Raw genomic sequence first — 11,394 nt, 5'->3', positions numbered from 1 at the left:
AGATCGCCATTTTGTAAAATGGTCACATTGTGTAGATCAGTATTATGTACTCTGTCTATCAAATAAAAAAAGTTTTGTACGAAATTAAGTTTCAGTATTATTAATAATTAATATAAAACATGTTTGTATGTAACACTGAAGTATGATTCTACACAGAATCATAACAGTTCTTATCTCATTTCTTACTCTAACTATAGCGGAAAGTGAGCCGTACCTTAAGGACCCTTACCGCCCACTAAGTCCACTCGTTAAATGTAGTTTTTTGCCTATAGAATTTCTAGATTGTGATGAGCCTGTAGATCACAAAGGTAACGAAACTGCAAAGAAGGCAGTAAAGCATGGCTGTGTAAAATTCGGAGGTGTTAGATATGAAGACGTGGAGAAAACAAAGGTGCAATGTAAAGCACTAGATGGAATTGAGTGCTATGGAAGCAGGAGTTTTCTTAGGGATGGATTTCCTTGTATACGATATTCAGGACATTACTTCACAACAACCTTAATTTACAGTATATTATTAGGATTTCTTGGAATGGACAGATTTTGTTTGGGTCAAACAGGTACAGCTGTAGGCAAGCTTTTAACATTGGGTGGACTTGGTATTTGGTGGATTGTAGATGTTGTATTATTAATAACTAATAATCTGCATCCAGAGGATGGTAGTAACTGGAACCCATATGTTTAAAATTATATTATACCTACCTACCTACCTACTACCTTAGATATAAGTATAATAAACAATAAATCTCTTGTTAATAAGATTTACTCAGATGACTTCAATAAATAATTTTACAATTTGCATATTTTTTCACTATATTCCTAAGATGACTGAGGCACATGTCAAATGATATTGATAAAAGTGTAGAAATGTACTTATTTTAATATATATAAATTATAGTCTTTTCTCTATTTAAAAGCTACTATCTTAATATATAAAATTATTTCATGAATTATGAGATTGTCAGTAAATATCAGAAATACAGTGGAATCTCTTAAACTCAAATGTCAAGGGAAATAAAAAAAACAAAAACTTTGAGATACATTGGATTTAACTGCCGAATATGAATTACATATTAATGAAGTAAACTGTACACTAAAACCTTCTGTTACCTCCTTTGGATTTTAAGTATTTGCAGATTTTATGTAAACATAATGTTCACAGCCTGTTACATAGAAAGTTTTATGAATGTATTCATAAATTGCACATCTACAAGACAAAAACAAATGAAGCCCCAATCCTGAACATTAATTTTGGATTTGATTGTTAGTATTTCAGGGAATTCCAAGTAAATATAACAACTTACAGTCACATTTCTGAAATTCAAGTTGTGGAGTATAAATAAATATTATGAATACTTTGTAGAGAAATAACATTGTTTGCGTTACGAAATCCAAATAATTTGGATGCCATGTATTTAGGTGTTCAGCGGAGGGGAAAGGCAATTTGTTTCAACTTAACAAGGTTTGAGTTATAGAGATTCCACTGACCATTTGGACTTATGTTACAGATACAGCAATATTAGGTATATCAAGTATTTAAGAAAACCTTTGATAGACTAGACAGTCAGTCAGGTTTTCTATTATGAGATAATTAAAACAACCTCTGTAAATTAATCTTTTATTATACTTAAGCCACTAAAGCTGATGCTGTGCTCGATTCGTACTTCCAGTTGGGGGGAAGGACACTCTTGGTCTTATAATAACGAGCAAGCCTGTGGATTCTAGATTCAACAAGAATGAGCCTGAATTTACTGTCCTTGTCTTTCCTGTTACGTTCCAAGTGCTTCCTCATGGCAACAGCTTTTTTGATCAAGTAGTAAAGGTCTTCTGGTAGATCTGGGGCAAGTCCCATAGCCTTCATAATACGAAGAATCTTTTTACCAGTGACAAATCTGACTTGAGCAACTCCATGGGAATCACGAAGCATAACACCTGAAATTTTTCAAATTAAATGTTGAAAATTTATACCATATTAAAGAATCAAATTAAATTAGACTATAGGGGATAAATTGTATCATCTAAAACACCATACATAACTAAAATTAAATCTGGATTTATATCCCAATATTCAACAACAATCACAATACACATCCTAATTTAACCTTATTTGCAATTAGTATACAATATATGCTTTAAAACATATCATCTTTGAAGGTATTTAAAAGAAACTTGAAAAAAAAATTGTAAGATAGCACTCACCAATTTGGGATGGAGTCAGACCCTTCTTGCCAAACTTGAAAATGTGTTCCTTAACATCATCAGCGGTGGATTTTAACCAAGTTGGAACGCTGCGACGGTAAGGCAACGCTGACTGCGAGATACCCTTGCTGAAATGCAAATTAACTATTAATCAAGTACGCCATGTGTTGATAGCATAGGTTATGTTTTTGTAAAGCTTAATACCAATCATAATATTAAAAAAAATATATCAGAATTAAAGGCAAACAATTAGCTAGGTATAATAAATACAAAATTACCCAGGTGCGTGCATACGACCCATGATTGCGGCTTTTTAAAAAATTGCCGTTCTGACAACTACAACAAGGGAAATCAAAAAGAAGGTTTCGTTGACGAGTTGACGACCGGAAACTATTAAACCTTCTATAGTCTTTGGGCAGCCAACGGCACAGACTCAAGAAAAGCAAATAAAGTTTATATACAGCATAAAAAAATAGATTTTCATAGGCAATGTCAAGTGTCTTTCGTCAAATTAAAGTACGCGATCATAGAATTAAGAATCATTCTATTAAGATGTAATATATTTATGTACACCTTTTGTTTTAAACTAGCTTATCTCTTTGTTTCTTTTTGATGTCTTTGTTTATTTTTTCACGCGCGTATTGTTTCCCAGCCTTTGACTTGAAACTAGTAAAAGTTAAAACTATTGCCACAATATATGTATAAAAATAATGTGTGCGTGTACTAGTGTACACTTAAGATTTGAAACTTCTTTATGACCTTATTTTTCAAAAAATTATCTACTATATGCAACTTTATCTACAGAAATTAGTTAAATAAAGTTAAAATAGATAAAGTTTAACAAAAGGCTTTTATTATCCTAGACGAATACAAATTATACAATTAATTCATTTTACCTTATTATTATATAATTTCATTAATTGTAATAGATTTATTCCTACCATTGTTATCGTTATTATATATTTTTGTTATTAATGGCTTCGAATCAACCGTGGTAGGGACAAGAAAAAGATGACGTGTAACCGAAAAAAATGTGACGCAAAATTTTTTTCCAACGCCGCTAAAGAAGTTTTACTAAAAAAAATGTGTGCGTGTACACACGTAAGAAGTAAAACTTCTTTTTGACCTTATTTTTCGAAAAATTATCTACAATATGCCACTTTACAGAAATTTGTTAAATAACGTCAAATTAGACAAAGTTTAACAAAAAGCTTTTATTATCATAGATATGAACATAAATAATACAATTATTTCATTTTACCTTATTACTACTACAGAATTTCATTAATTGTAATAGAATTATTACTATCATTATTCATTGTTATCGTTATTATATATTTTTGTTATTAACGGCAACAGGGTCATTCAATCTAATTTCCCCAGTATTGCCCAGAACATTTTTTATTTGCCTATGTTTCATGAGATTCTACTAGAGATAGAACTACATTATATTTATTTGATCATTATTAAAAACCTTATAAAAATAAGAGTGCTCTACGGTTTTAACCTTGTTCTTTGATAAAACCTTACATAATGAGTCATGCTCTGGTCAAATAACGAAGCACGTAAATTGTTAAGATATATATATTATAGTAAGAGAAAACCAGATCGAAAGTCGTCTTTTCTCCACTAAAACAAACACATGATTAATTAGTGGTTATTTGATTGTCTAATATTATTAACACTATTTTTATTGATATAGACAAATAAGTAATTATAACGACAATGTTAAATGATAGTTTTGAGAAGATACCGTGTTAAGAGTCATTTTTTAACATTTGCAAATCAGCAAAAAAATCTATAGATATTTAATTATATAATATGAACTGTAACATACGTATAAATACTATTTAAAAACAATTAACGCATTTTATACAGAAATCACTGTCACGTAATAATATTAAAGTCTGTTTACGAATTTACCAACGGACTGGTACCTAGAGAAGTGTTTTGGTGGGTTCATAAAATTATGAGTATTTTAAGCAATAATTAAGTAACTGAATTGGTTTTAGAGTCACTAATAAATAATTTGAAATGTATTGTTTTTCTTATAAGCTATCTATTCGATCGTTTTTGCCAACCGAATATCGTATTGGGTAATCTATGCCTAACAATTGTTTTACTTTCCGTGTCTGTGACCTGTTCCGCACTTCATGGAATAACTATAACCACATAATATAGATTTTATGGATGTCGTTTTGTGTATAAAATAATGGCTGAACAATACGGAATATCTCAAACTGAATATGAACTTATTAAAAAACAAGCTGCTAGGCGAGCTGAAATGCGTCGTGAATTCATAAAACAGCGGACCAACCCATTTAAACATGCCGCTGAAGCTGGCTTTGTCGTAAGTTTAATTACGTAATTAGTATTTAATTTATATATATAATATGTACTTGCATTAGCGATAATTGGTACCTATATCATATTTTTGTTTTAGTTCGACGAAGCCCATCAGAGATTTATCTCTATGAAAGTAACGCAATATGAATATTTCAAACCAAATCGAAGAGCTACTATATTTGGAATTGGAACTGTTGTTATACCTATGTTTTTGTATGGCTTTCTTATTCATAAAGAACGATCAACTCGCGAAGCAAAGTGCCGATCTGGAGAACTTCGGTACAGGGACAGACTATTTAAGCTGTCTTAAGTTGGTGCTGTGATTCAGAAAAATAACTAATTAAAGTAGTTCAAATTAATGTATGTAAATAAAATCTGTAGAAGAAAATAACATATTCTCTATTTCTTTTAATTCAAGTTCTGTACTAAGTTTTGAAAAGTAACATCTAATTGTTCTATGTTTAAATTTGATTGACATGAAAATGATTGCATTTTATTATTGTCAAATAATTTCAATTATAATTAATGAAAGCAAGTTGCTTAATATTTCAAAGATAAAATGTGTGACTATGCTTTTTCTGAAATTGAATGTAAAATCATTAAAGCCCAGATTGAAAGAAGAGCTAAATATAGGCAGGAATTTTTGAGATTGAGAACTGATCCATGTAAACATTCTCTTGAGTCAGGATTTGTTGTAAGTATTTAGCATGTTGCTCTTGTTTTGGTAAGAATAAAAGGAATCATTAAACATTTTGACATCAAATGTTGGATTTTCTAAGTGTGTGGTGCATAGCAATACTGTTTCTTGAAATAGTGTAGTGTTATATTCATCTATATTGGATGGCATTAGCCCTGAGAGGGTCATCAGTTACAATTACTGTCTGTGCCACTATCATTTTGTTACTGTTTAACTTATCAGAGTGTAAAGAATTTGTATGTTTTTTTCAGTTTGATGAAGCCCATCAGAGATTTATCTCGATGAAAGTAACACAATATGAATTCTTTAAACCAAGCATGCAGACTGCATTGTTTGGTATTGGATTTGTTGTTATACCTATGTTTCTGTATGGATTTCTTATTAATAAAGAGAGATCAACTCGCGAAGCAAAGTGCAGATCTGGTGAGCTTCGTTACAAAGACAGACTATTTAAGCTGTCCTAAGTTTGTTATATACTGACTAAAAGTTATAGAGTAGAAAAAACTAAATAAAAGAACAAATTCTATACTAGAAAATATTATTCTACTTTTCCTTCAATTATAAAAGCCTATTTGTTCTCTATTTATATTTGAATGATATGTTTTTTGCTATTTTGGTTATTGTAAATTATCTTAAACTTCTTGAAAATTAAAATTTCTTAGAATTCATATTATATATCTAGAAAAATTTCAGTCCATAGTAGATCTATATTATAATTTTCCATCAATGGATGTTCAACACTAGAGACTCAACCAATTTACAGCTTAATCATAAACATCAATATTTCACCTTCATTTAAGCTAAAAAGATTTGTGGAAACAGCAGGAAATGCTAAAGTTATCTGCATATTATTGATTACATATGTATCTGAATAGAAAAACATGGAAATTTAAATATTGGTAGAGAATATAAGATTTGTTAAAAATATTTTAAATTTATAAGTATGCAAAATAGTTGCATTTGAAATTTTATAATAACATAGAATATATGTATTGCAAAATATAATGCACATTATCTGCATAAAGTCAGTTCTAACTATGACAGACTATGAACACCTATTTAGTGGTGCTGTCAACATTTTTTGGATATGAAAATTAGTATTTACAATGCATAACAAAGTGGACTTTTTTGAAAAGAATAATAATTTATCGATCATCCAATGACTTGTCCCTCAAGATCACAGCATCATCAAATTTAACCATGTATGTTGTGCCTTTATGCCAATGAGCAGTCACTTTTGCAGCCTGAAATCGAAAAAAAAAAACAAGTGTGTACAAATCAGTATGTTAAATGTTGAAATATTTGCTTAAGAAAATTTAAAAAAAATTTTTTTATAGAAACTTACAAAGCCACTCCTAGTTAAAACTGCTTCAATAATTCCAGCGTTGAAAGATGCACAGTTAAGAGACCCTTTGTCTTTAGGTACACTTATAAATTTATTTACCTGAAACATTTCAATATTAATATAGATTTTCAGACTGTGATAGAAGCTGATGCTAGAGAATTTTCAGCTTTAATCATTGTGCAAGTCTATGAACCCAAATACTTTATCTGCATTTCACACTAAACTTTATAAACTCTAACAATAAAGTAACACAAAGCCAATAGGAAATTGGTGGTATTTGTGAATGTGATTCAATATAAATTGTACTTGAGCCTTGTGAAGCTGCATAAAATTGTATTAAGCAATAGCAGTATATTATGTAAATAAGTTACCAGAGCATCCTTTTCAATGATATAGTAAGTCCTTTCATCATCATTTGCATGCTCTAACTTATCTGCTTCTTTACCAAATAATACCTAAAAAAATTGTATTAAGCACAAGTTAATAAAAAGTTAAATTCTTGAAATATATATTTCTTTCCCTACAGTTATCTGTTATAAAACAACTTAAATAATTAAAATGCCTATAGTAGAATGTTGGTTATGATAAGAGAATTTAATTAAATAATCTATCAAATATTGTGGCAATCATTAAAATAAATTAAGAATTAATTATGTTTAAGAATTATAATGATTAAGAATTGACTGATGTTCATGGTTTAATTTTATTGCTGCATTTAACATACCTTCCACAAAGTTGATTTAACGAATAATAGCATGTTAAGAAGTTTTATTTCTCGTTTACTATTTCTTTCTCTGACAAAGTATAAATCTAACAATCTGCTGCCAACATCTTGTCCCATTTCAGAGAGTCTGAAAATTTAAACTTGTAATATATACACAGCATACCAAACTAAAGTAACTCCTAATACTTTATAGCTAGTTGCTAGTTTAGTAAGCATGGCCACATTTTTTATTTAATTTATCTACTTTTTGCTAATTTCTATGTCTAAACAATTGCTCTATATTATATGTTACTGCTATATACGTCTTTTATGTCATAAGGCCTTTTGCAACTCCTAGTGGTTTGGATTTAATTATTTAAAATGTTGTAAGAACTTACTTATTTTGTAATTCCTGTATGGAATGCGAACGATTTTGACTATACTGTACTATTTCTGAAAACAGCAGAGCGTAAATAGCTAGAGAAACTTCGCCTTTTCCTTTACTGAGAGGCTTGTCAAGAATTGATGATTTTGAACGACTAGATGACATTTTATTTGCCTGAACTGGAATAGGAAGAATTCGAAACTTGATTACAGCAGCAGACCGCTACAGTGTCAATTTTAAACAGATATTAATATTTCTATATTGTTAAAAGTTAAACCATTGGCTCAATTATCAAAATAATATGACACTTGAAACACAGATCAGTAAATTACTCTAACTCGACTGACTAATAGATCCACAGACTAGTATAAAGCGCGTCGTTTTACGGATTTTTAAGTTCGATCCGATCTTGAAAGACTAAGAATATATAGGTAGTAGATTAAAAAATATAAGCAATGTCTTATCATTATGTTTAGAGGTAAAGTCAGAAGAAATGTTGTAAATAAAAATGTCCACTCTGCATATTGAAAATGCCGTCTCGTATTGAGATCTAAGAGAAGGTTAGATTCAGAAACGACACTGAGCGCAGTCTAACTTTCGAGTGTCAAAATCCGCTACGGATTCAGACTAGGTTTCTTGTTTCTGAATCTTATAGAATCATTAAATTGGTCCTCAGACAAGAAAATCTAAGCTTTAACAGAAGTAGATTATGCTAAAAAAGAGGCACGTTATGTAATTGATTTAAAGTGCTATAAAATTTAAGTTCATAATACTTTCTTATTAGTCAAGTTTATTATAGAAGTAATATTTCTAAACACGGGAGTCTTTAGTTTTAGCTATTATATGGTTAGAGAATTTAAATGAAACACTAAAACGGCTTATCTATTTAATAATAACATCATTTCGTTTTTCATTATAAAATAGAATATGTCCATACATGGGACGGTGTCAGAACATACTTATATATATATATTTTACAATTGCATCAATAAAACAATTGTAATGTAAAACACTTTTATTTAATAATTATTTATAAAGACCTGCACCTTTTTGTTACACAATGTATAATTAATTAACACCTAATCAATTATGTATTTGGATTTTCAAACTGTACATTGTACAACTTCTGTGAGCTATATTTAGTTAAAAATTATTTTTATTGTAAGAGTAAGAAGAAATACAAATTCACATCTTGCAGTATTATATAAATAATACAGTGATTATAGGAAAACAAATGAAAGCCCAACCAATAAAATAAAAAAAAACCTGCTCTGGGGTCTGGGGGGGGATTGTAATTTAATAAAGTCAATAGTAAAAATAAAGATTAATTACAAGCACAAAGCTTTTACTTAACTATTGAAATAAAAAGGACTGCAAAATGGTTGCCAAAATTAATTCTCATTGTTTTATACAATAAAGCAAGTTTTTTTTTATTTTAATGAGGCTTTTAAATCTGTAATTATTTTTGTTCCTTTTCAATAAATTTAAAACATACAGAAATGGTTGTCCTTTAAGGATAGTTTTGACTTGAATAATTTAACAATTTTCTTTCTTATTAATTTAACAATAATAATATGACAATGTTAGACTGCAGGTACAAAATTCTACTACATAATGTAGGTTTTGTTAGTAAATGTTAGACTTAAATTTAATTGTGAAGTAAAAATAAATAACAAAAGATCCAACTCTTTGGTTGTTTTGTGGGATTGTGGTAAGTGCTAATAAAATATTTACAAGAAGATTTTGCATTTAATTTGTTATTTTTTTTAAATTTCTGCCAAATTTTTATAATCTATGTATTTTTAATTTTAATAAATATACATAGCACAATCTCTGCTATATTTTAATGAGTGGAAGTCATGTTTCTAGCACACTATGAACTGTATATAATATACTACAGAAAAAAGCAAAATATAATTAGTAGTAAAAACATTTGTGCAATTTGTAAAAAGCAGACTATATCAAATGCCTATTGAAAACCTTATTGTATTTGAGATAATGTAATAGTATTAATAGATTATAAGAACATCTAGTTAGTACAGATATACTAGAATGTACACTATACTTAATTTACTGTGCATAATATCTACATATTTGCCATTATATCACTTAACACCAAATTCTCTTAAAACAGTGGATAAGACAAAACCAAAGTTTTAAGTGACTAAGGTTTATAATCCAATTATATACAACAATTAGCAGCATGTAGATTGTACAGTTTCAGCTTCAAGAAGGTTAAAGTCCATACCATTTGGTCGATTGAAACCAGATTTTATACCATCCCAACCATCCTCAACTTTATATTCGCCTGTTTGAATCCGGTTATAAACTTCTTGAGCAACAAGGATAAATGCTTGTTCAACATTTACCCCTGTCTTTGCTGAAGTCTCAACATGATGTAAGCCTATAAAATAATATTAAATAAACAATTAGTCACTTACTCTTAAAAAAACATATTTATAACTGATAATCATGTTTTTTTAAATATCATAGAACAACATTCTTTATTATTTTTTATACAAATAGTTGGAAGTTCCTAGTAACAAATTAAATGACCTTCATACATTTTATTAGTATAACAAGGTCTTTAAATTTCAAATATTTTTACAAGGTTGATTACATTTGAGTCATAAAATATTTTAATTTTGTTGCAAAACAATGGACAGTATATTCTAAATCCTATTACATATACACACTGTTGTACATGCAACTATTTAGAAAACCACTATCACATATAAATGTAAAAAAAGGGGAACACAAAAAAGAAGCTGTTAGGTTCAAATATCAATCAAGTTATTCTAAAAGATTTTTTTAATATACCTTTCATTAAAATCTCTTACAATAGCTAGATTAATGATAAAGGATTTATAAATTAGTATAAGTAAATCCAATAGACAGTGAATATATACCATTTTCTTCTGCAAACATCCTAGCCTCTTCACAGGAAACCTCTCTCCGTGCACCATTTTTAGAATCTGTTCCAACAAGATCTACTTTACACCCAACAAGAGCAAATACAGGTCTATGTGGTTCTATGTGACGTTTGGCTTCCATCATCCATAGGGGAATATGCTCAAAGCTTGATCTATTACAAACATCGTAAACTAGAAGAGCGCCCACTGAATTTCTATAATATGATTTTGTTATTGATCTAAATCTTTCTTGACCAGCAGTATCCCACAATTGTAATTTGATTCGCGTACCATCCTGTACTTCAATAATACGCGCAAAGAAATCTACTCCAACGGTGGGATCCGACAACTGAAACATAATGCGTAATTTATATAACACCCAATACAAAAATATTATAACATAACAAAGGAATATACCTCAGCAAATTTTCCATCTGTAAAGTATTTCAGAAGCGAACTTTTGCCGACGGTGCTGTCTCCGATTAAAATAAGTCTAAATTGGTAATCGAATATGGGATCAACCATTTTCTAACATGTAATAATAGGGATTCCTTAATTTTTTTACGTATTAACGCAAAAAATATATTAATCCTACGAAATTGAACACACACTTTACCACAGATGTAGTTAATATGTACCTTTTAGTTACTCTTACTTTGAATACTTTGACCACTTGACTTTGACAGTCAGTAAAGTAAATTAAGATGCTGAAACTGTGTAACATCCGCCTGAGTTACCTTTTTTGCTTGGTGGTCGTCAACGATAATAAATTGATATTTATTCTTATTTCATGTGAGAACGGGTCTATTT

General features: G+C 29.4%; 4 protein-coding genes across 4 annotated transcripts; 1 reads left to right on the top strand and 3 right to left on the bottom strand.

The window, feature by feature from the left end:
- Positions 1 to 22: 22 nt before the first annotated feature.
- LOC123720124 (TM2 domain-containing protein CG11103) lies at positions 23 to 796 on the top strand. Its single transcript, XM_045676619.1, has one exon. It carries the CDS (start codon positions 143 to 145, stop codon positions 680 to 682), a length of 540 nt encoding a protein of 179 aa, XP_045532575.1. The 5' UTR covers positions 23 to 142; the 3' UTR covers positions 683 to 796.
- Positions 797 to 1,601: 805 nt separating this feature from the next.
- LOC123720035 (40S ribosomal protein S13) lies at positions 1,602 to 2,604 on the bottom strand. The gene is made up of 3 exons (XM_045676465.1): positions 2,475 to 2,604; positions 2,197 to 2,324; positions 1,602 to 1,929 (listed from the first exon to the last, which is right to left on the bottom strand). Exons 1-3 carry the CDS (start codon positions 2,495 to 2,497, stop codon positions 1,625 to 1,627), a joined length of 456 nt encoding a protein of 151 aa, XP_045532421.1. The 5' UTR covers positions 2,498 to 2,604; the 3' UTR covers positions 1,602 to 1,624.
- Positions 2,605 to 5,647: 3,043 nt separating this feature from the next.
- On the bottom strand, positions 5,648 to 7,984 carry LOC123718641 (trafficking protein particle complex subunit 5). Its single transcript, XM_045675329.1, has 5 exons — positions 7,686 to 7,984; positions 7,309 to 7,435; positions 6,956 to 7,039; positions 6,585 to 6,683; positions 5,648 to 6,483 (listed from the first exon to the last, which is right to left on the bottom strand). Exons 1-5 carry the CDS (start codon positions 7,835 to 7,837, stop codon positions 6,385 to 6,387), a joined length of 561 nt encoding a protein of 186 aa, XP_045531285.1. The 5' UTR covers positions 7,838 to 7,984; the 3' UTR covers positions 5,648 to 6,384.
- A 688-nt stretch (positions 7,985 to 8,672) lies between these two features.
- Positions 8,673 to 11,224, bottom strand: LOC123718634 (ras-related protein Rab-39B). Its single transcript, XM_045675316.1, has 3 exons — positions 11,002 to 11,224; positions 10,582 to 10,933; positions 8,673 to 10,076 (listed from the first exon to the last, which is right to left on the bottom strand). The coding sequence occupies exons 1-3, from the start codon at positions 11,107 to 11,109 to the stop codon at positions 9,868 to 9,870; spliced, it is 669 nt and encodes a 222-aa protein (XP_045531272.1). The 5' UTR covers positions 11,110 to 11,224; the 3' UTR covers positions 8,673 to 9,867.
- Between the last annotated feature and the right edge of the window lie 170 nt (positions 11,225 to 11,394).

This window comes from Pieris brassicae, chromosome 2 (assembly GCF_905147105.1).
Source record: "Pieris brassicae chromosome 2, ilPieBrab1.1, whole genome shotgun sequence".
NCBI classification, from domain to species: domain Eukaryota; kingdom Metazoa; phylum Arthropoda; class Insecta; order Lepidoptera; family Pieridae; genus Pieris; species Pieris brassicae.
The sequence above is the reverse complement of the archived record's forward strand: the minus strand, read 5'-3'. Positions and strand labels throughout refer to the sequence as shown.